The 26,202-nt window shown below is 35.4% G+C and overlaps 1 protein-coding gene across 1 annotated transcript in view; it reads left to right on the top strand.

Annotated features, from left to right (window-relative positions):
• DCC (DCC netrin 1 receptor) overlaps positions 1–26,202 on the top strand; it is a 619,636-nt gene that overhangs the window by 453,667 nt on the left and 139,767 nt on the right. Inside the window, exon 14 of the mRNA XM_072952215.1 lies at positions 7,115–7,309. Coding sequence (XP_072808316.1) covers positions 7,115–7,309 — 195 coding nt within the window. The remainder of the gene's footprint in view (positions 1–7,114; positions 7,310–26,202) is intronic.

Raw genomic sequence — 26,202 nt, 5'->3', positions numbered from 1 at the left:
TGATGAAGTTTAGCAAGGCATTGTCCAGGAAATTGATCTCAGACATCGGTTTGTGCTGCTTTAAAAAAAAAATTGAAGTGAGCAGCTAGAATTGTTATACACGATCAATAAGGATGTAATTTAAAGTTAAACCTTTACCCTAAAACAGAGGAGCTTGGCTAGCAAAAATTAGCAATGCAGAGACTCCTACAAATGCAGCAGTGATGTAGTAAAAAACTGTCAGAACACCCTTTTTAGAGTAGACTGTATACTCACCTGCTTCCCTTGAATGTCTACATCCTTTTCTTTTTTCTTTTTTTTTCTTTTCCTGGTTTTGTCTTGCCTTTTTAAAAAAAATTCGCCAGCTCTATTGAGATATAGTTGACATACAGTATTGTGTAATTTTAAAGTGTATAATGTATACAATATGACAATTACTGCAGTGAGATTAGTTACCAAATCCATCATCTCACAGAATTACCTCTTTGTGTGTATGTGTGGTGAGAACATTTACTGATGTGCTGTCTTGGAAACTTTCAATTATATAATATGGTACTATTAAGCGTAGTCACCATGCTGTACATTAGACCCCCCAGGACTTAGCCATCTAATAACTGGAAGTTTGTACCGTTTGAGCAGCATCTCCCCATTTCCCTCACCTCCCAGCCCCTGAGAATCCCCATTCTGCTCTGTTTCTATCTATATCCATCTTAATTTTTTTTAGGAGCAGTGATAGAGTAAAATTAATACTAGACAAACAAAAGTAGCTGAAAATAAAGTAACATAATGAAATAATAAGACCTAAATTGTTTAGATCTTATTATCAAATATGACCTAAAACAATTAAGATTGAAGGGAAACTTGTATTAAAACTCAACAAAAAGATAAAATACAATTAAAATTACAATTCTCAACTTCAAAGAGTAAAAATTGAGATAAATAATGTAAAATTTATGGAATAGCTAATAGCACAATCTATATGTGAAATGTTAAATAATAAAACATTTATTAAAATGCTGAGTATAATGCTTATGGCCAATAGATCTCCAGAAATTTTACTCATTATTATTAGGAACAAGAACAGAAACCTAGGTGGTTTTTTAAAAATGTAGTGCTGCAAATATGTAAGATTAGTCCAAGAGCATATATTTGTAGAGAAATGAAATTGTAAAAGTCATTATTTGAATTAATACTGAGGGATTGTGGGAAGGAATGATTGCAGATAGGGAGCAGCATGAGGAAACTTTAATTGGGGTGAAACCGTTCTGTACCGTGGCAGATCCATGAACCGTGTACTGCTGAGTGAATTCACTGCATGTAAATTTTTAAAATACATTAAAAAGCTAATATTGAGAAAACGGTAGGAGTAGCGTTGTAAAAACAAACAAACAAAAAACCAAGATGGAGTTTAATAATGAATACAAGTGATTGCCCATTGCAATAAACAAATAAATAACATTCAACGCTTATAGAATTGAGTGGCTTATGGAAGATGATGTCCATTACTGAGAACAGGTCCTGCCAATAGAAATGAACACATTAGTATGTATCAGACCTTTCTGGAAAGACAGACTGTGAGTCTATCAACTGCCTTATGTAATTCTCCATAGAGAAATATAGGCTTTTAAGGACTGAAACAAAACTCTAACAAAATGACCTATAAAATGCAGCACACTAAATAGAGAACTGATATGTGAATATTTGTCTAAAGTACCAACTGCCTGACACCACTTGGCAGTGCCATCGCAGCATACGGTACCCAGGAGCAATCATTTTCATTAGCAGGAGTCAGAGGAGACAAATCTTGCTGGTCACTAGGAGAAAATGACATTAACTATATTTTTTTCTTGTTTCAACAGCAAAATAACAAAAATGTTATTCCATTTTTTTCCTACCACTTTTATCTTATGGAGAGAGTTGTATAATATTGTGATAATTTTATTTTTAATGACAGTTATACATGATGACAATTGTATGGAACATTATAGAAAATGTCGACTTTGTTCCCACATTCTTGAGAACTTCGTGCCAGGAACTATTCTAAGTACTGGATTTAGAGAGAATTTATAGAAGGAGATGAGACAAACAATAATAAAATAATCACATGAACTAGCACAATAAGTGGCAATAAATCCTATGGGGAAAAATATGAAAGGAGATTATTAGTTTAAGAGATTAGAGGTTAGAGAAAGATTGCAATTTTAAATATGGTAGCCAGGGAAGTCTGAAATTGGAAATAATATAACAAAACCTGAAGAAGATCAGGGAGGAAGGCATAGCTGAAGGAGAGCTTCCCAGGCAGAGAGTATAGCATGTGCAAATGTCCTGAGGCCAGAGCATGCCTGTCATGTTTGAGAGACAGTAAATATCCAACTTGGCATGAATGACTGGGGTGAGGTGAGCAGGGGGAAGTGGTAGGAGATGTGGACAGAGAGCTAAATGGGGAAACGGGTAGATTACACATGACCTTTTAGGCCATTATAAAGAACCTGGATTTCCAATGTGCTGTGGGAAGACTTTAGGGAGTTTTGAGTGATTTTACTCATTTGACATCATCTTATATATATATATTATTTGTTTACACACATCCTCACACTATGTTTATATTCATACGAGTTTGTTTTAAATACCCTCTATATACTGGTGGCTTCCACATCTCTGAATCTGTCCATGATCTTCCTCCCAAATCCCAGACTTACAGGCCCTCCCACTTCGCTGATGGCTGTGTATGTGTGACTAATACGCATCTCAAATTTAACATGACTGAAGAATTCACTTGCTCTTCCTCAGCTCAGTGTATCATTTACCAGTTGCCTAAGCCAAGGATCTCTGAGTTATCGCTGAGCCTCCTCTTTCCCCAGCCACTCACATGGCTCTGTTGACTTTACCTCTCAAATGCCCCAAATACTTAATCTCCACAATAGACGTGCAGACAAGTATGAACATGTTTTTAGGGTCTCTTATTTTTTTTTAATTTTTTGAAAAATTGTTTTAAAACATGCATTACACAAAATTTACCATTTTTACCATTTTTAAGTGTGCAGTTCAGTGGCAGTAAGTACAGTCACACCGTTGTGTAACCATCACTACTACCGTTCTGCAAAACTCCTATAATCTTGCAAAATTTAAACTCTGTATCCATTAAACAGTGGCTCCTTCCACCCTCCTCCTCCCAGCCCCTAGTAATCCCCATTCTACTTTGTCTTTATTGATTTGACTACTTTAAGTTCTATATAAATGGAATCATACGATTTCTGTCCTTTAGTGAGTGACTTATTTCAGTTACCATAATGTCCTAAAGGTTCTCCTATGTTGTAGTAGGCGTCAGGAGTTTCTTTCTAAAGCCCACAATTATTCCATTGTATGTATAGAGCACAGTTTACCCATGGATAATTGAGTTGCTTCTACTTTTTTTTGCTATTGTGAACAATGTTGCTGTGAACACAGTATATAAATACCTGTTTGAATCCCTGCTTTCAGTTCTTTGAAGAATATACCCAGAAGTGGAATTGTTGGATCATATGGGAATTGTATTTTTGAGTTTTTGAGGAGCCACCATATTGGTTTCCAGAGCACTGCATCATTTCACATTCCCACTGAGTAACTCCCTTTTAATCTTCATTTTCCTTCTGTGGTCAAGCACAATGACCTTCTTTGGTTTCTTCAAATACTAAATTCATTCTTGCTATAGGGCCTTTGAAGTAGTTATTCCTTCTGCCCATGAAGCTTTCCACCTTGAAGTTTACTTGACTGGCTCTTTCCAATCATTCATCTTAGACTCTTACCAGGAATACCTTCCTTGATGAGTTGTTACTGTCCGATGTGTATGAGTCAGTTATATGCCATATCCTAGCATAGCACTTACCAAGGTTTCATGATTTCCTTGTGGGTTTTTTTGGTCTCATCTCCCCCAAAACTCTATTTCCAGTAACTAGAACTATGACTGACACATAGGATATGCACTGTAAGTGTTGAAATGTCTCTGAGATTAGTCTGATAAATTCCTAGTGTGCTATATATGAACATTACTCATTAGTGAACATCTATATCATCACTCAGAGAATAATAAATATTCTTTAGACACAATCAAACCAAAAGAGAATTCATAATTCCATATTATAATCAGAATGGCAGTTGACCTAGTTTTCTTGACTCTAGCAGAAATTTGGGACCTTATTATTTTGAATATTTCAGGCAAAATGTTTTGTGTTTTGGGGGGGTTTCAAATTACTTCAATAAGTACCTTGATACTTCTCTATGCTTTATATATGCAATCATTGTCCTGAAGATACTTATAAAATCTTTCATGTACTTCTAAGTAGCAAATTTCAGTTTTGGCCTTTAAAGAGTACTCATGCCACATACCTTCCATAGCAGGTTTTCTAAATCGATGTTTTATAGTTCATTCCAATAGTAACCATTTTCATAGTCTCTCTGGTCAGCTGTGTTAGGCAAAACTCACTCAAGTAGCATAAAAGGAAAATTGTTGTTTCTGTCTTTTATAACTGAGTGAGTGGATACAGGTGGGTTATTCCAGATTGTGAACAATCTTCTGACACAATTACCTTTCTGATGAGACTGTGTATTATAAATGGCTTAGGTCTAATACTGCCTTGATTGGCACTTTTCCTTTCGGCCCAGGGATCTTAATTGGGTGCTAAAAGCCCATTAAATGTTCAGATCGGAAGCAGCATATACTCTTAAGTATCAACGTCCTGATTTTTATCACGTTAAAAATTATTTTGAGGTTTGGCTGTAGAATTGAAACTCGTTTTAGGTGGTGAAGAATAAGATTGAGTTTTGTATACTAACAGGCCTTCTTCAAGAACCAGTTCATGCACTCATTACCATGGTACCCTTACTGCTTCGATTGATGAAATTCTATGGGGTATTAATATAACTAACTTGCAGGGAGCTACTCTGTGGTTTGCAGATAATTGGAGAAATAGTGATTGTTTTGGAAATATTTAAAATAGTTTTCTCTTTCTTCTAAAAGATGTTGAGTATTGTCATTCAAATCATTAGGCTTGCATATTGTTTTGGAAAAGTCATAAATGCAGAAAATCTGAATAGTATTTATTTCATTTTCTAAAAATAATATTAGGCAGATTATCTTATTGTTTCAATAATTATTGCAAAAGCTTCAAATATGTCAAACAGAATTCACTGGTGAGCCCATTACATTTCAAGGACACTGGAGAGCCTCCATGACAGTAGGGCTGAAAAGTATTAATCCATCTCTTTCATCTCTTTTATTACTTTTACTTAGGGTTTATAATGGGAAGTTCTTCACAGACATTGTGTTCTACTGTTAAGGTTTAGATACACATTTCGAAATGACTTTATATGGCACCTTTGCATATTGTATCTCAGGCTTCTTCAGGGCAGACGAATAATACTTTGTCCCTTTTGTCCCGAATGGGCATCTTCGGGGGGAAAAAAGCAACTTTAGAAAATGCTGTTGATGTAACATCTTTAGAATGTAGCATCTTTTGAAAAGCTGTTAGTATGGTACCTACTTTTAAAACTTTAATGAAAGACATGCTTCCATATATCAGCTCAGTTGGAAGTATGCGTGTTGAAGATAAAGTTGGTGGTGGAGACTGCATCACCTTTTGCCATTGCATCAAGGAGAAAAATGAATTGTAATATTAAGTTTAATCGTCAGATTCTCTTACATAATTTGACATGTGCTACCTTCAGAAATTTTCAGTTGTGAAAGAAATAATGAACACAGATAGTTTGAATAAAGTTTAAGTCACTAATATTTTTAGGTACTTATCAACTACCTAGAGCTGTGCAAAGCACTTAATGGACTATTAAAGTTTAGATGGGCCAATTCTTTCATAAACTTCTTCCTAGCATACTTCTTGGATTTTCAAAGAATAGGCTCTGTATTAAACCTATCAAGATATTTATTATAGTATATTACAACTGCCTTTTTTTCTGTCTTCCCCTTTAAACTATAAACCTCAAGACATTTACTCTCTCCTGTACCCTGATCATCATGTGTGCCTAGCCGTATACTCAGACACACTAGGCACTCTACTCATATTTATTAATTGAATTATGATCAGTGTCCGGAGAATACATCATTTCTTTAGAAATAGAGTCATAGGGAAGCATGATGATATAAAAATCAGAATGCCAGTTTATTAATTTTCAACACACAATCTCTTTAAAAGAAAATTTAGGTCAGGGTAGCATTTTCTCTCGAGTAGCTAACATCAGTTGGTGCTACTCGTAGTTCGAGTGTTTTTAAGCATTATTTCATTAAACCTTCGCAGCCCCACAGTACTATTCTTATTCTCATCCTGCGCGTTAGGAGACTGAAGCTGAGAGAGGATACATAAGGCTTAAGGTGTCACAGCTAGTGAGTATCTAGTACAAATTTGGATGCTTCTCTTGATTATTTCCAGAGCTCAATCTTTGAGTCAATCAGTATTTGGAAGGCCAGTTTAATTAGAAGGTAAACTCAGAGAAGATAAATAATCTGATGAGGACACACAGTTTGTAAATAACAGAGCCTGGTAGGAAACCAAAATTGCAGACTCCAAAGTCTGGGGCTTTAACCCAGGTCATCGTCTCCGTTCATAATAAATGTACTTTTCACAGATGCAATAAACCATGAGTTAAGTACCATCCTAATCATACTCAGCAAATCATGGCCCTAAATTGTTGATCCTGACAATTTCTTTAGAAAGGACAGCTATATTTATTTTCATTTCTAGTTAAATCATAGTAAATAACCTGTAGGCGAGACAGTTTGGGACATTTCGTTTCTCTATTGTTTTTACATCTGCCTTGATTTCACCCCTTGTTCACGATACCTAAGAAGAAATATATGAGAAAAAAATAAGTCCAAGGAAAATCTGTTGGAATAAAGATGCACGATACTGCAGTGTCTCTGAGGGGATTTCAGCCTTCTCTTGTGCTTAAGAAATTCTGTGAAAGCCACATCAGGCATGGAAACTGTGTCACATGCTGAAACAAGGAGGAACTTGGGTAATAAGTGATGCACCGCTTGAGGGTCTGTGGAACATGCTGTTAAGTCTTACAGTTTAAAACGGGGGGTGTCTTGCCACGTTGTGTGTTCCATCATGAGACATAATGATGTCCTCTTTTTTAATTCTAGAGTCTCAGGTCCCTGACCAGCCAAGCTCTCTTCACGTGAGGCCCCAGACCAACTGCATCATCATGAGTTGGACTCCTCCCTTGAACCCAAACATTGTGGTGCGAGGTTATATTATCGGTTATGGCGTTGGGAGCCCTTATGCCGAGACAGTCCGTGTGGACAGTAAACAGCGGTATTATTCCATTGAGAGGTTGGGTGAGTAGCTGTGGTTTTTATTCCATTAAGGAAAATAAGTGATCTATTTTAAATTATTTTCTTTCTTGGAAAAATACTCTTTGGAATTTGATTTCAATTTGTAACATATATTTATTCTCAACTCTATCCTATTTTCTTTTTTTCTTCTATAAGTCTACACCTGCCTCCCTGTACACACACACACATACACTTTTCTGGATTTTGAATTGGAGAATTTTATCTAGAGAGATTCACAGTAATGAATACCCTGGTGTGTACCCTTGTCTTTGTGTCAGAGGGTACAAAAAGTATGTTGGAACATTTTTCTTTTTCCACTGTCGATGGAAACCTCTAATCTTAATAATTCTTACAAAAAGAAAGTCAGGCCATTTTTTTTTCTCACTAGATAATCTGTCAGTTTTTCTCTAACCTTGAATTATCTAGCCACGTTACCATTTTTCCCCTTAGTATTCACAGATAAAACTCTGTGGCTATGTCATTACAACTGTAAGACCAACAAGATAAAGAAAAGGATTTTCAATCAAGCCAGTAACTTGGAGCAGTCAAACTCCTTTCTACATGTATTCTGTATCCCTCCCAATCCAAGCTATCTTATTATATTTAACTTCATTTTGCTGAATACAAGACTTCAATTGTTGTATTTCTGAATTCATTGAAAATTTTATTCAGAGGATTAACATGTATAAAGTTTCCATCTTCATTTTGTATCACATTTTCCATAGTGTTAGAAAAGATTACATCATTAGCAGAGGGAAATAAAATGAATATATGTCATATACAGGTTGCCAATAAGTGAAGCAGTTATCATAAAGCAAAAAGCAAGTTGATTCTACCTGTTGATTTAATACCGCATTATTTGCAATGAATTATAGTGACCTTCTCAGTGGAAATGCAGCCTGATTCGGGTTCCTCCTTATTTGCAGTGTCTCTCAGAAACAGAACATTTGTGTCAAGAAACCTGATTCGAATTTGGATAGCTAAAATGCAGTAGCGAGAAATGGTTTTGTCAGTGCAAGAGGAAAACTGCACTGACCCATTCTCCCTATAATTGCTTCAAACACTAGTAAGAGACGCACCTTCTGCAAATCTCCAACAATTTGGGTTAGCTTGGCATTTGGGAATAATATTCTCTCAGTCAGTCCCTGAGTCTGAATGCTAAGGCAATCACAAAATTCATATTTTATGGCCGTCAAACCTATGTCAGGGGACTCTCATTTATCCATTATTCAGTAAACTGCACCATCTCTGACAGTTCATCCTGATGCCACGCACCAGAGGGAGAGGTTCCTGTGGCAGTGCACGGGCTCTCTGGCATGGAGGATGTGGTACAAACTCAGAATGAAGGCGTGAAAGCAAACTGCATTGTTTCACCATGCTAGCTGTTTTCTTCTGCACTAACTCTCCCATGAGTTTCCAAATCTAGCAAAACTGAGGCATTTGGGAGATTAACCCTGTGGCAAATCTTTCCAAATGCTTAACAAAGAAATTTCCCCTAATAAAATATGTTTTAAAGACAAGACAACTAGTAAAGGTACAGTAGGCTAGGAACCTGTCTGTGATAGACCATCATGAGTGTTCACTTTCAAACTTAACTGGAAGGAGAAAGTACATACATACACTCACCCACTCTCACCCCCGCACACGTGTGTATGTACATATGTGTTAAATTCTACTGATACTCTTTTTAACGTAGTCCCATGTCTTAAAATATGAAATAGAGTTTTGTTATTCTTGTTCAAATATCCTCATGGTTTTGCACATAAACTAGTATTCTTTCAATATGTGTTTTTACTATTTGGCCAAGATATATGTTAAGCATAATCTTAAGTTGTAATTTTTTTAAAGCTATAAAGGATTCATTCAGTTCCACATTTGAACTCTACAAAGAACACATCATCAATGTTTTATTTATTCTATTGAATGTTAAAATAGGCATTTCAGTTTTCTTAGTATCTTTTTGAAAAGTTATTTAAAATACAGTTTTAAAGCTTTAGAAACACAAAGAATCTAGACACTTTATAATAGACAAAAGGGAACGAACATAGGTTAAGAACTATATGGCAGTTATACGATCAAAAATGAATTAAAGAAAGTTGTAATCCATTGAAGCATAGGGTCAGCCTAACTTCAAGTAGAATGGTTGTGTTTAAGGCTATAAAAGCTGTTTGGTTTGTATTTGAGAGATAAGCCTCCTCTTCTCTTTGATGAGACAAGAACTTCCTAATAGCGTTTTGTTTATCAGACATAGTAACTCACTATCGAGACACGAGGCACTATGACCTGCTTCAGGACTAGAAATACAAAACCATTTTGAACAGCACATATTACTGCTTAATTTAGAACAAAACGAAGCTTACCTAGTACAGGCATAAAGCTTCATTAACCAACATTTGTACATTAGATGTTTATAGTTAATTTTTTGAAAACTTACTCCTTTTTAGTTCAGAAGTCCTAATGCCAAGTTTGATGTATACCAATGGTGTAGATCCACAATATCTGAACTCTAGCAATGCTTAGCAACAGTAATTTGAAATTTTAAAAACTCAGTATTTTCTGTCTACTAATCTATAGATCAGTCTATTCATTGATCAATTTATCTTTTTATCTTTGTGGAGGTATTGTAATAGGTAATGAACTGCATATATAAAGTGTACAGCTTGTTGCATTTTTAAAAGAGTTTTATTGAGTTATAATTCGCATGCAATACACTGTATTTTTGCATTTTTTCTTTAATTTGTCTCAGCAGTATTTTATAGTTTTCAATGTAGAGGTCTTGAGGTCTTGAATGTTTTTGTTAGATTTAGCCCTAAAACAAACGAACAAACAAAATGATAGATATATATATGAATAGTCATTTAAATTTATTTTCTAGTGTAGAAGAAAACAGCTAATTTTTTAATATTAACCTTGGTCCCCTAAGACCTGTTCAATCCAGCTATTTGTTCTATTAGTAGTTTTGTAGATGCTCGGAGATTTTCCATTTAAATGAGCACGTCATATGCAAATAGGAACAGTTTTATACTTAATATCTGATCTTCATTCCTATTATTTCCTTCTCTTCCTTTCTTGCAAAGGTTAAGATCACCAGTAAAATGTTGAATGGAAATGGTGAAAGCAGGCATTTTTGTTCTGTTTCTGATCTTAGGGGAGGCATGAAATAGGATGTTAGCTGTAGTTTCTTCACTGATGTCTATGATCAGATTGAGGCAGTTTTATACTCTTCTCAGCTTTATGGGAATTTTATCATAAATATTTATTGAATTTTTATGAAATAATTTTCTATCTCTTGAAATACTCATATACTTTTCCTTATTTATTATTTTTAAATATGGTAAATTACATTGATGTTTGAAGGATACTCGTTCCTATATTGTTGGATTTAATTTGTTAATAGTTATTAAGAATGTTTTGTGCCTATATTTATAAGGTATATTTATCGAGAAATTTCTGTACATGTAGTGACTTTATCCAATTTTTTTAAAAGTTATACTGACCTCTTAAAATTAGTTGAACAATTTGCTTTTTTTCTGTAACTGAAAAAGTTTGTATAAAATTAATAATTTTTATTCCTTGAATTTTGATAGAATTCACTAAAAAACCATCTTGATCTGAGATTTCCTTTTTAGGGAGGGTTTTGAAATGTATTCAATTTCCTTAACATATATAGGTATTTTTATATTTTGCATTTTTTGTATTGATTTTGGCAAGTTAAATTTTTCATGAAATTTGTCTGTTTTATTTCGTCACATTTGTTGGCATAGAAGTTGTTCATTCATGATATTCTCTTACGATCTATGGTGTTAAGTGCTTCTGCATTTCTCGTCCTAGTGATTTATGTTCTCTTTTCTGTGATCAGTTTAGGTAGGGTTCACCAGTTTTGTTGATCATGTTAAAGAAAGAGCTTTAACGTTACTAATTGTTCCTATTATTTGTCTGTTCTTTCTCTTTCATATTTGCTCTTATCTTGACTGTTTTCTTTCTTATACTTAATTCAGTCATACTTTGCACTTCTATTTGTAATTTCTTAGGGTAGAACTTGATAATGTAGGTTTTTAAACCTATTAGTATAAGTACCACATTCCTTGTATTCTGTAAATTTTCATATGTTGTACATTCATTACCACTTAGTTCAAAATATTTCCTAATTTTTCTTTGATTTCTTTCTGCCCTATGACTTATTGTGTTGCTTAATTTTCCAGTTTTGTGTTTTCTTAGATACCTTATTACTATTAATTTTTAATTTTCTTATCATGATTAGCTATATATTCTATTTGATTTCACTGTTTTTAAATGTTTGGGGCTTATTTTGTGGACCAGCATACTGTTAATTTTGTTGAACGTGCTATGTGAACTTGAAAACCATGAATATTCTGCAGTTATTAGGTATAGAGTTCTATAAATGTCAATTAGATCAAGGTCTTTGATAGGGTTTTTCAGATCATCTGTGCCTTTACTACATTTTTTGACCAATAGTTTGTGAATTGCTAAGATTGAGTATCAGAATCACCTTTCTATAAACATGGAATCATCTATGTCTCCCTTTAATTCTGTCAGACTTTTTGCTTCATTTATTTGAGAGTCTGTGATTAAGCAAGTACACATTTATAACTGTTATATCTTCTTAGTAAATCACCTCATTTAATAAATGTCTTTATCTCTGGTAATACTCTTGGTCTTCAGGGTGGTTTTATCTGTTATTAATTGAGCCATTCTAGCTTTCCTAAATTTACAGTTTACATAATATATCTTTTTCAATCCATTACTTTCAACCTATGCCTTTAACATTCGTCTTTCTCGTGTAGGTAGTATATAGTAGTATATAGTTGGTTCTTCCGATTATGAAAATTATGAAATTATGAAAATTTCTGCCTTTTAAATTGGAGTTTTTAGACCAATAAAATATAATGAAATATAAATGGCTGAATTTATGTCTACCATTTTATTTGTGTTTTCTGTTCTCTCTCTCTCTCTTTTGTTTTGTTTGCCTGTTTTCTCTTTCTTGTTCAAGTTCTTAGTTAATTTTATAGCCTGCTTGCTTTTATATAATCCTCAGATATTATGTAGTTTGGATTTTTAGGTTGATTCTCTTTTTTTGTATTTTATTTGTTTATTCATTTAGAGTTTATTGTTGTTACAAGTGAGATGGGTGAGCTAAAGGGAGCTCACACAATCATAGAAGAACCAGAAACACATAGTGTTAAATAGTTTGGGACAAGTGCTGTGGTGATGAATATAAGGTTGGTTTCTAGGCAGTGTATTTATCATCTCAGTTACACTTGGCACCATTTCACTTATTTGTGTTAACAGAATAAATCAGAGGGTCCACAGATGACTGTGGAATATATAGTCCAATTGAAAAAACATTTTGGAGCAGATTTCTGACTAAAGTTTAGTAATACAAAAAACTAAATTTGGGTTATATATTTGATTAATTTTTTTAAAACTTTAAAAAAATATAGTATTCAAGTCCTTATACAATGAAAATGAAAACAAAATCATACTTGTAGCAACTGATCAGGGTCAGAGAACAAAAGTGGTTATATGTAAGTGTCCAGATACAGCCATTGCTTTTCCAGTTGAGATGAACAAACATGGTAAACATTTCTAGAAGGATTTATGTTCTTTGAGGTCTAATCAGCCCACTTAAAATTACTAGATTTCTTAATGAGAATTAAAAACCTTTCACCACCACTGATGTGGAATAGCAGAGATGTTCGGGGAACTCCTGTTCTTAGGATCTGGCATTACACAATAAAAGGAAGAATGTACAATTAAAATTTGGGGGGCTTTATGATCATTTATCACTTCTTTTGAAGTGTTTTAACGCAAGTATGGAAAGATATTTTTGGTTCTTTTCATGAATACTCAATTATTATTTGCTTTAATTCTTATCATTCTTTCACTAATGTTTATTAAAGGATATAGTTTTAGTAGACTTATATTTTAAAAGTATAGCTTAAGCATACTAAAACTTAAATAAGGATGGAACTGAATATAATTCTGAATCTGGTTTCAGATCCATATTTTTCTCTCTCCCATTATATTTAGTCTTAGAAAAGTGATTTAAACTCCAGCCTTATAGTATTTCAGTAAAAATAAGAAATAAGAATATCTTTTATTCCCTATTATGTAGTATCAAAGAGTTAACAGATACTGAAAAGAGTTAACAGAGGTGGAGAAGTTGGTCTTTGTAAGAGATATAAATATCAAACTCTGCATCATGATCGTTGTCAAAATATTTAAGTTTTGCCTTGGTTAAAATATTTAGTTATTTTAGATAAATTCATTACTTATTTCTAAATATTACCAAAAAACCTTTTTTATAACACTGATTGGAAATATTTTACTTTGGACTGTTTAGTAAATTTTTTTGAAACTTAAGAAAATGCCTGTTCCATCTGTAATTAAATTTGTTCATGATGCAGTGATATCAAATGAAGGTTTAAGTTCTGTCTTTAACAGTGAGTTATTGGTTGTCTGTGGCGCAGTAGCCTTTCCATCCTCACACTATATGACTCTCTAAGCCTCAGTTTTCTCATCTGTAGATCAGGATCTTATGCTACCTTACAAGCTTTTTGTGAGATTCACTTGAGATAATTAAAAGCACAGTTATTTGCAATTTTTTTAAGTTAAAAACATTATGCACACATAAATAAAGCATTGTTGTTGTTATTACAATTTTGCATATCCGCGGTTTAGCAAGTATAAATGATGTAGTTCCATAGGCTTTGAATTGGGTGTTTTATAAAACTGTAACTTGAGGTTTATAGTGCTCTGGTTTGTCTTCTTTACCTGGAAGTAGACTACTGTAGCAAATACAATTTTTAAAATAGTTGAGGATTCTAGGATTTTAAACTCAGATAACTCGCCAAATGTGTGAAATTATATAAAACCTATTCATTTACTAAAATTTATATGAAACAAAAATCTGACCAACACAGTGACGTTCAATTCAGCGTGAAAGACAAAAATGTGACCTCCTAGTTTCAATTATAATAAATGCTGATTAGAAAATTCTGAGTGGGAGAGTTAGATTCACTCAACATGAGCACTGGCTGCCCAGAGAGAAGTGAGAAGAGAAAAGAAAAGGTCATTTTATGAGATCGTTACTTCAAATGTATCAGTAAGAATGGATTTTATTTTTTCATGACTTCTTTTTTAGAGATTAGTATCTTCTAAACCTATGTGCATTTTCTAGCAGTCTTTAAGGGCAGCTCAGAGTGATACATTAATAATACATACCGTTCTATTTGTAACTCTTTTCTCACTTTCTACCCTCTGAGGTCCAAAGCAGATGCATTGTCTTACAACTGGTGAGTTTTCCAAGACTACTTGGAAGAATCTAATACAATAGATGAATACTATAGTGGGTTAAGAGGAGAAAAAAAATCTTCTCAATGGGGTAAAAATTACATATATAAATATATTTAATTAGGAATCTCCAAATCTTTCCTCTTCTCCTTTAAAAATAAAAATAACCCTTTCACATTTCATTTTGTATTTTAGAACCTGAGTTGTCATTTTTAAAGTCAAATTGATCAAAGAAAGGATTATGTCAGTCATTCATTCATCAACATTAAATTCAGGAATTCAATCAAAAATTTTCCCTTCACTTTCTCTGTTTTTCTAGAGAATATTTTATTTGACTGAGAACAACCTGGATCTCTCCTTAATTTTCCATGTCATTTAGACTTTACAGACAAATAGTGCATTTTTTCCAACTACTTTACAAATCTCTTCCTTTATCTTCTCCATTATGTTAGTGTCAGGTATCTCCCAATTTTACAGATGAGGAAAGATAGTGAGAAAACTAAAGTAAACAAGAAAAGTCAAGGATAATTTCTGATTTAAAAAAAAGTTGAGTTACATTAACACACTCAGCTAACTATTGTCATAAACAGCAAAAATCTCTCTTAAGCATGGAGAGAGGAGGCTGGGATCAAATTTGAGCCTGATCAGGACTTGCACTAGAACATGTTGCTACAGGGAAGTTCCACTTCCTATGGTGAAAAACGATATTCTGGTAAAATTAAATCTCTTCAGTTCAACAGTAGAATAATATGATCTAGTGAGATAGGACACAGCCCTAAAATTTCTGATCAAACACAAATTACAGCTTCACGTATGAGTCCCAGAGTTTAATCATGGAGGTCTGAGAATTATTAATCCTGTGAACTAGGTTCAGGGCTGACTTAGAGAGAAAAGACAGAAAAAAACAGATATCTGGATGTATTGCATTATTAATATTTATACTTGCGAATTAGTATTTCTTCTCTTACTTCTTTAAGTTTCTGCCCCCATGCAATTTGAAGCTCTGTAATCAGGAACACAATTGCTAAAGATTGTTATGTTCTCTTGTTAGATTTACCATTTTGTCATTTATGAACTCTCTATCAGTGGTAATGTGCTTTGCTCTGAAATCTGCTTTGTGTCTGATATTAATGTAACAACTCTAGCCTGTTTTTTGTTTGTGTGTTAGCATGACATATACTTTTCCATTACTGTTTTACTTTCAAACTATTTATCTTTAAAGGTGGGCTTCTTACAGGCGGCACATAGTTGGGTCTTGTTTTGTTTAATCCAGTATGACAGTCTCTGACTTTTAATTGAGCTCTTTGGGCCATTTACATGTAATGTGAATATTAACATGGTTGGATTTATATCTGCCATCCTGCTATTTGTGTTTCATTTGTTGTATTTGTTGTCCCATCTGGACTTTGTACCCATTTTCCTTCTCTTTCTTGCCTTTTTTGGGAGGATTAAGTATTTTTAATCTCTTATCTTACATCTTTTGTGAACTCATTAGCTACAGCTATCTTGTTTCTTTAGTGATTGCTTTAGAATTTATAGTATGTATCTTAAATTTATCTCTGTTTACCTTACAGAAATATTATACCTCTTTGCCATACATTGCTAGTACTTCTTTAAGTAATGAAATACCCTTACAGGTTAAAAAAATTAGAAAAAGATGTATTTCATATCTTAATTGTATTAATCCAGATTTTCAACTGTTTTCTTTCTTCATGGAGAAGAATGGAGTTCTTTCTGTAATGAGTTAAGCTCATGATGGTTTTTTCTGCAACTGGAAATGTTTTTATTTTGCCTTTGGTTTTTAAAGACATTTGCGTTGAAGATAGAATGATAGGAAAAGTTTTTTTCTTTCAGCATTTTTAACAATTTTTGCTTCACTGTCTCCTATATTGCCTTGTTTCCAATAAGACTACTGCAGTCATTTGTATTTTGTACCTCTTTACATAATCTTTTTTTATCTGGATGCTTTGAAGATTTTTTCTTTGCCACTAATTTTACACAGTTTTATTATTATGTCTCTATGCAGTTTTATTTATGTTCCTTCTGCTTGGAGTTTGTTGAGATTCTTTAATCAGTGGGTTTATTGGTTTCATTGAATTTGGAAACATTTTGGCCCTTTTTTCATCAATTTTTTTTTCCTCCCAATCTTACTCTTTTCAATTGATGATTCCAAGTGTATGCATGTTATGGTGTCATAGGTTGTATCATAGCTCACTGATTCTTTGTTCGTTTTTTTTCCAGTCTTTTTTCCCTGTGTGTTTCATTTTGGATAGTTTCTGTTACTGTATTTTTAAAGTCACTGTTTTTTTCCTGAAGTCACTTACCTGATCTTCATCCTATCTAGTGTATTTTTCTTATTACACATGGCAACATTCATCTCTAAAAGATGGTTTGGGTCTTTTCTGTATGTTCCATATTTCAGTTAACATGCTCAATCTTTCTGCTACCTTCTTGAATATCTGGAAAATAGTTATAACTCTTTAAGTATTCTTTCATATGTATCACTTCTGAGCCTATTTTTATTTATTAATTTTTCCTCTCATTATGGATTGTATTTTCCTATTTCTTGCATGTTTAGTAATTTTTGTGTGTTTCTTACAGATTGTATTTGTCTTGTGGGATGCTAGAGATTTTTATAGTTTTTTTCTTTTATATTTTTGAGTTTTATTCTCTGATGTAATTCAGTTACTTGGAAAAACTGTTTCTTTTGAGGCTTGCTTTTAAATTATTGCATGGTGTGAGAATACTAGTTGCACATAATAGCACAGGGCTAATTTGCCCTGCTACAGAGGCAATACCTTCTGAGTGCTCTACTCCAAATCATGGGTTACATGATTGTCCATCTTGCTTATGGAAATCCGGTTTTCCCTAGCACCAGGTGAGCACCAAAGATTTTTTTTTTCCCTTTCTACTATTAGTTGGTTCCTTCCCCTGCCTTGAGACGTTTCCTCCTACACATGGACTGAGTACTCAAATGAAGATTTAAGAGAGATCCTCTGCAGATGTCCAGAATTCTCCTTCTGTGCATTTCTGTCTCTTTTCTGGTACTCTTCCCCACTAACTCCAGTTGCTTTGGTCATCTCAGACTTCCAGCTCTGTGCCTTTAATTCTGGGAGATCACTGGACTCTTTTGGGTGTCCCCATTTTCTTCTGCAGCCTTGGAATTTTCTCCACAGTAAAGTGGGTGAGTCAGTGGGCTAACTTTCTTTCTCTTCTCTTAGAGAGCACTGACCTCATCTGCCTGATGTCCAAAATATAAAAACTATCATTTCATATATTTTGTCTGTTTTTTTTTTTTAAGTTGATCTGGGCAAGAGGGTAAATCCAGTCCCTATAAATCTGTTTTGATCAGATCTGGAAGTCCTTTAATATACAATTAAACAGTTATTTTATTATTCCAGCATGCCAAAACTTCCAGCTCTTCAAGAATACCAAAGATGCCAGACTACATTGTATCTCTTTCCTTATGTCTGTCACAAATCTCATCAAGAATGATTTCTAACTGTCATATAGTGTCTGTGGTGAATAAATTTAACTTGAGTGCTCTTAGAAATAGGTCTGAGCCTGTGGAGAAATGAACGTTTATAAGTCCCAGAGTGCATTCTGAGTTCAGTGAATACAATGTAAATTATAATGTTAACCTCAGCATCACCCCCCACCCCCATCAAAAACAATCCCTTCATGCATGGAATATAGAAGTTTTGAGTTTATGACATGCAAACAGTTTTAGTCAGAAAAAATCAGTGCACTTTCACAGCCTCTAGAATAGTTGACATACATAAATAAAAAATGAATAAGCACCACATAGAGGCCATTTTATTATTTTGAAATGAAGTACATTATAGGTGTTGGTTAACAAAATTCTGCTTTGTGTTTTTTGAAGCAAAATGTATGAAGAATTATGGAGAATGATTTCTGACCTGAAGTTTGAAAAGCCCAATCACAAAAACTCCATTGAAATAAGTCACTTAATGGTAAAGAAAATAAAAATGGAGGGTAGACTTACCCTATTCTTTATCCACAACTATCTTATGTACAATGAAGCAATAGGGAACATAAACCCCAGCTGTGTTTCAGACTGGAAGATCAGAATAGATCATTGAACATTTATATATCGTATGCTGTATAAGCCATTCTAGAAGAAAGTCAACTTACCTTGTTATTATTATTTTGTAATTTTGTTATTTACACAGGAAATTCATGCTTATTCTCAAGTTGATATCAGCAAATTTTAATACAGTTATATTCTGGCAGTTTTAATGACTGAGCTCTAAGATGGAGTTTCTAGGAACATGTGAATGTCTATTGTTTATCTCAGATTTGATTGTGTATGCGTCTTATTTTTGCTGTGAATTATTTCTCCCTGTCAATACTATTTGCCTAATGTCTATATTCTAAATTTTATGAATGGAATAGGAACCCTAATGAATCCAAAGAACAATATATCATCTTGTTTTCTTAACATTTCATAATCTCTTTGACATTCACCCTGGTAGATTTCAATGCTTCTGCTTTACAGATGTAGATGAATTCAGTAGAACATGATGCATTATTATCTGAGTTACAGTTTTACTTTCAAGTGTGCTTGATCATTTATTTGATATTTAGTTGATATCACTCAAAATACTAAGTGGGTGAACTTTCCATAGTGCAAGCTTAATTAGAAGAATATTTTCTTGTGATAGATGGTGTTTTAAAAGACTAAACGGTTTATCACTTCTTACCAAAGTCACTGTGTATAATTATTTACCAAGTGACTGGTTAAGCATGAGACACCATGTTGAGATTACTGGGAGATAGTATGAAATAGAAGGCATGTTCTCTGACATATTCTGTGCTCTCAGGGTCTTATTTGATAAGTATAAAAATATTTCTTGAGAAGAATAAATGAGGTCTAAGGTTTCTATGAGAACATTAATTGCATTGGATGATTGGAAGGTTACTTAGACATGAGGTTGTTAAAAGAGTTTTGGTAGAAATATTTGCTTGATGTTGATTGAAGGAATCAATAGAATTCATTCCCCTTGGGGAAGACCTGATATGGCAAATGCAAGACTGCAAAGTCAGGGGATAGCAAGGGAGGTGTAAAGTCTAGTGAGCAGGCCAATTTAACCATGAATATAAGTACTAATAAAGCAGTTGCAGGAGTAATGAGTACAACTTGCGTGTAAATTTGAGGTGGAATAAAGTTGAAACTCTTTTAACACTCTTGGATTCACGTATTCCCAGATGATTCTAGGGGTTCATGCTGTACATTTAACGGTCACTTTGTGGAGGAACTAACTGAACCCCAACGCTGAGAACCTGTGTGTGGATCAGTTTAGCTGGTCAGCAAGCCTCATCCACCACCAAGCCTTTCTTCTCGTTGCCACGTATCCGTTATGAGAAAATAATATTCTGTATTCAGAGAGGCCCTGGGAGTATGGGGATATGGGGCTACAAGGGAAGCTGGCACTACATTGTGATGGTCTTTGAGTCCCAGACTTGGCCTTTTAAATTATGCAATTTAAGTAAAGGGAAACAGTCAATATTTCACTTACTTGTGTCAAGTAATTATTGGTAAGTGTTTTTTTCCTCCCTGTCATGTCTTTTCTAAGAACTGAGCCAAGAAAAAGGAAATGGATTAACCTGTTATTGTTTAATTAGCCCTTGCCAGCACTGGGCAGTTGTACCCTGCACCTTGGTTGTTCTCTTTAAACACTGTGTTCAATATCCAGAATTTCTCAAGGTATAGCTCCCGATATTCTTACAAAGACACTGAGAGCCGAACCTGATAGCCTTAACTACTTTGAAGGGTTCTGACTCAATACATATTTGTGTCTCTCTGACCTATCTTGTCATCTAGACTTTGTATCCTGTCTCCCTCCCTGGATCCAAGTGGCTCATGGTGTTATAAATCTCCTTCTTTTTCTTAGGACTGTGCCCAGGCATTTAATTGTTTCAGAGTGGGGATAGGAGGAGAGAGACGTGTAGGGGACAGAGAGTTAAGATTTAGATCATTAAAATCTTTACAGTCAAGAATTTTAAAAAATCCACCTTTAAAAAGTGGCAAATCATTTCATTAAGAAACATCTAAGGATGTTCCTGCTTTTCAGGTGTTCCGCACGTGTGGGTGGCAGTGTGCGTGGGTCTGTGTTTTAATGATCACTATTCTATTGTACAAAGGTGGAGAATAAGACAGAGATTATGAGACTAGTACAGATTAAGTAGCAAATCAAGCACAGTAGTCAAATACAATCTATTGTATCTAGCAATGTCTACCCCAAAGCATATTAATTAGTTAACCAAGTGATCAGGTAGAATATCCAATACGTAAATTACTTACATTTTTAATTTAATTAACACAGTCATTTGGGAGAGGCCTAACAGCCCAAATCTTAGAAAAACATGTTAACCATACTTGGAATACCATGTTATCTCAAATTCTTTTCACTGAACAGAAATGGCTGTTCCTTACACTACATATTTTACTGTCTCATCAGAATAAGAAAAAACTGGCCATATATTTCAGAAAAAACAGATTGTGTTGTAAATCATTAAAAGAAAACATAGCAAGTTGGGTTACGTTTCTGCTGCTCCATTGTATGTTAATTTATGTAAATGCAAGTAAAGCAGACCTACAATGAGGCAGGCTTTCCCCCCTTAGACATCGTTGTCTGTGAGCCACTTCCGTTATTAGCAGAGATTAAATATTTGTGCTGGTAGCCTAGAGGATTTCTGGGAAGTCACAGTGTTATGAGCCAAGGGATTATTTTTTTCTACAAGCATTTAAGTGAATGTCAGCATAGCCTTCAGAACAATTAGCAGAGGAGTGACATTTTAGAAGTGATGGGTTTCTCAGATAGGCTTCTTTGTAAGGTGTAGTATTTTGGATGGAGAACCCTAACAGATATGGTGAATGTGACTAATCTGGGAAAAGGGGTTTTGCAGATGTAATTAACAATCTGTAGATAAGATATTCCCAGATTGTTAGATGGGCTCAAAATCCAAGGACTTGTCCTTATAAAACACACACACACACACACACACACAGAGGAAAAACAGAGGGAAGAGGAGGTCTTGGGAAGCCAGAGGCAGAGATGGGAGTGATGCAGCTGGAGGGGTGCTGACCCCCACCAGAGCTAGAACAGGCAAGGGGGATTGTCCGTGAGCGCCTCTGGGAGAGGGAGAGCTGACATCTCGGTTCCAGACTTCTAGCCTTCAGAATTGTGAGAGGCTGGGTTTCTAAAGTTGAGACTCTAAATTTGTACACATGCATCCCTTGCTTTATGATGCTGTTTTTTTTGTGCTTCCTAGACATTGTATTTTTTACAAGTTGGAGGTCTGTGGCAACCCTGCCTCAAGCAAGTCAGTCAGCACCATTTTTCCAACAGCATTTTCTCACTTCACGTCTCTGTGTCACATTTTGGTAATTCTCCCATTATTTCAGACTTTTTCTTAAACATTATATGTGTCATGATGATCTGTGGTCAGTGATCTTTGATGTTACTACTGTCAGTGTTTTGAAGGGGCAGCTGTGCGTGTGTAAGGCAGCATATAATTGTGCTCATAGAAGACAGCAAACTTAACGAATAAAAGTTTTGTGTGTTCTAACTGCTCCGCTGACCTGCCGTTCCCTCAGCTCCCTCTCCTCGGGCCTCCCTATTCCCCAAGACACAACATTGAAACTAGACCAGCTAATTACCCTACAAAGGCCTCTACACATTCAAGTGAAATGAAGAGTTGCACGTCTCTCATTTTAAATCAAAAGCTAGAGATGATGGAGTTTGATGAGGAAAGCATGTCGCAAGTCCAGACAGGATGACAGCCAGGCCTCTTGTGTCAAACAGTCAGCCAAGCCGTGGATGCAAAGGAAACGTTCTCGAAGGAAATTAAAAGCGCTGCTCCATTGAACACACAAAGGATAAGAAAGTGAAACGGCCTTGTTGCTCATACAGAAAAAATTTTTAGCGGTCTGGATAGGAGATCAAACCAGCCACAACGTTCCCTTAAGGCAAAGCTGAATTCAGAGACCTTGAATTCTGTGAAGGCTGAGAGAGGTGAGGAAGCTGCAGAAGAAAAGTTTAAAGCTTGGTTCATGAGGTTGAAGGAAAGAAGCCACCTCTGTAACACAGAAGTGCAAGACGAAGCAGTAGGTGCGGATGGTGCAGCTGCAGCAGGTGCTCGAAGACCCGGCTGGGAGTGTTCATGAAGGCGGTTGCACTGAACCATAGATTCTCAGTGCAGTCTAGACAGCCTTCTGCTGGAAGAGGATGCCATCTAGAACTTTCATAGCTACAGAGGAGAAGTCAATGCCTGGCTTCAAAGCTTTGAGGACAGGCTGACCCTCTTGTTAGGGGCTTACAGTGACTTGAAGTCGAAGCCAGTGTTCACTGACCATTCTGAAAATCCTAGGGGCTTAAGAGTTATGCCAAGTCTATCCTGCGTGTGCTGTGCAAATGAAACAGCAAAGCCTAAACGATAGCACGTCTGTCTGCAACATGGTTTACTGAATAGGGTCAGCCTACTATGGAGACCTGCTACTCTTACCAAGAGAAAGACGCCTTTCAAAATATGACTGCTCACTGTCAGTACACGTGGTCACTCAAGAGCTCTGATGGAGGTGTACAATGAGGTTAATGTTGTTTTTATGCCTGCACAGTATCCAATCTGTAACCCATGAATCAAAGAGTAATTTCAACTTTCAAGTTTCATTTTTCAAGGAATACATTTCATAAGGCTAGAGCTGTGATGGATAATGATGACTCTGATGGATTTGGGGTGAATTGAAAACCTTCTGAAAAGGATTCACCACTCTCGATGCCATTAAGAACATTCATGATTCATGGCAAGAGGTCAAAATACCAACATTAACAGGTTTTGGAAGAAATTGATTCCAACCTTCATGGTTTACGTTGAGGGTTCAACACTACGGTGGAGGAAGTAACTGCAGATATGGTAGAGATAGCAAAGGAGCTAAAATTAGACCTGAAGCCTGAAGATAACACTGAATTGCTGCAACCTCATGATAAACTTTGAAAGATGAGGAGTTCTGTCTTGTGAAGGAGCAAAGAAAGTGGTTTCTTGAGATGGAATCTACTCCTGGTGAAGATGCTGTGAAAACTGTTGAAATGACAACAAAGGATTTAGAATATTATATAAACTTAGTTCATAAGGCAGTGACAGGTTTTGAGAGGACTAACTCCAATTTTGAAAGAAGTTCTGCTGTGGGTAAACTGCTACCAAGTAGCACTGCATGCTGCAGAGAAGTCACTCATGAAAGGAAGAGCAAGATGTGCACCAAGCTGCATTATTATCTTATTCCGTGAAATTGCCACAACCACCCCAACCTTCAGCAACCACCACCCTGATCAGTCAGCAGCCGTCAACATCACAGCAAGCCCCTCCACCAGCAAAACAATTATAAACTCATTGAAGGCTCAGATGATGGTTAATATTTTTTAGCATTCAGGTATTTTAGTTAAGGTGTGTACATTGTTCTTTTGGACATAATGCTATTGCTCACTTTGATATAATGGAAAAATAACTTTTATATGCGCTGGGAAACCAAAAACTTATGTGACGTGCTTTATGGCAATATTCACTTTATGTTGGTCATCTGGAACCAAACCTACGGTATTTCCAAGCTATGCCTGACAATTGCTACAGCAGCCCCTAGGAAGGCAATAAAAAAAAAAAAAGTAACTTTCCATCTCACTCACTTTTTCTCAATCTCCTTCTAAAGTTGTTAAAAATCATTTTCTGATCCAGGTATCGTCTACTTTCTAAAGCAGTGTGACCAATATTAAAAATTAAAACATGAAAACTTAAGAAAACTTTACCCCAAAAGTAGTGTTATTTGTAAAAGAAATTATTAGGGTGACTGGGAATGACCACGTGAGAGGATTCTTGGCCGGGAACTTAGATGAGTAAGATGGTTCTGCTTTATGGTGGAAGGGATTATCACTTCAGTTATCCAGAGGAATTATGTTCTTCTGGCTTGTCAACCACCTCTCTTACGTTAATGTCCAAAAGCACGTTAGAAACTGAGTGTCAGTCTTGGCTCAGCCCTGTGTACCTTTTCTCTAATGTGCCAGAGCCTTTATTTTTCAGCAAGAGACAGAAAAAAATTTTTTTGGTTGAAATACAACGGATACTGTAAAGAGGCTTTTTTTTTCTTGCTAAGAGCAAAACACATTAACAGCAAAGAAATTAATTTTATTAAAGAAAAGTGAGGAATTATACCCACAAGAATAACAGTAGATGATTTATCTTTACAATAATTCTAATTTATAAGGTTTACGCAGCCATTAGTCATTTCTGAGCAGAAATCAGGGACAAGTATAAAACTACTGGACAAAACTCTGCTTAAGGAGATGCTGCAGGATTGGGCTAGAAAGGTGACGATTTTCTTTCTACATCTGACCCTCTTCCTATCAGTGTGTTTTACTAATATGCTGTCTCACGATCATGAGTAATAAGTCACTTCTCAATTGTTACCTTTTTTCCAAGTCTCTTGTGTTATTTCCACACCATCTTTTATGGTTAGAACTTGCAGTAAAACTTTAGGGGCTGGTATTTTGATCCTCACTGTGGGACGTACGTTTGATGACATACAGGAACCAAAAGCACGGACACACATACTGCCAAATGGAATATGTTTGAAGAATTTTTGATGAGCGTAAGAGCTTCCATCTCTTGTCAGTGACAGGCGAAAGCAACTGTTGGCTCTGCCAGTGCTTGACTTGTCTCAATGGGTTTTGAAGTTTCTGAGCGCTCAGCACGCCTTGATTTTTCTGTTGTTGGTCCAGTTGCTTAGACTCTGTGTCCTGGTTTTCCCCAGTCTGCCAGAGGAGTGTAATGGGTGCCTGGCCTTCATGGGAACGGGCTTGGGAGGAGGAGGCAGATCCTGCCAGTCTGGGCGGCGGAGGGGAAGTTGTTTTTGAAACAAGTATCGTGTATCTTCAGGAAACAGAATCAGGTTTAAGATTTTTTCCTGCTTTTCTGAATAGGCTATTACTACAAACGTATGAAACTTCTTTAATGTGAAAACTCTACTTTTATTTTATATGAACTATATTTTTATGATTAGATCCTGAGAAAACAAGGGGAAAACTGATACTGATCATGTTTAATAAAACAAGCAGATAATATTATTTATGCTGATACATAGTAAACACCTAGAAGACTCATTTAACTTGAGCACTACCGATAGTAGAAGGTTTGCACAGCCCATAATAACAGCAAAAAAATACCATTTTTTGAAGCACTTACTATGCCCCAAGCTCTGTGTGTTTTATACGCACTGTCTCACTGGGTCCTCACAGGAATCCTAAGACAAGGGTGCTCTGATCAATGCCATCGTGCAGGCGGGTTAACACCAACTAGACAAAGTTCATCAGAGGCTAAAAAGGGCTTACATGCTTTGTACCAAATCTCTTAGCCAGTTAGCAGTGGAACCAGGGCTCCAACTGCCTGACTCGGAAGCACTGCTTACCGGCCGTGCTGTGCTACGTCAGGTTGAGTGTCTTCCACAAACCGAATTGTGGGAGTCAAGCGCACCTTTGAAAAATACCTGGCGAATGGAGCCCAGCCCTCTGAAG

This window comes from Vicugna pacos, chromosome 30 (assembly GCF_048564905.1).
Source record: "Vicugna pacos chromosome 30, VicPac4, whole genome shotgun sequence".
Lineage (NCBI taxonomy): Eukaryota > Metazoa > Chordata > Mammalia > Artiodactyla > Camelidae > Vicugna > Vicugna pacos.
Note: the sequence above shows the minus strand (reverse complement) of the source record. Positions and strands in the feature narration are given on the sequence as shown.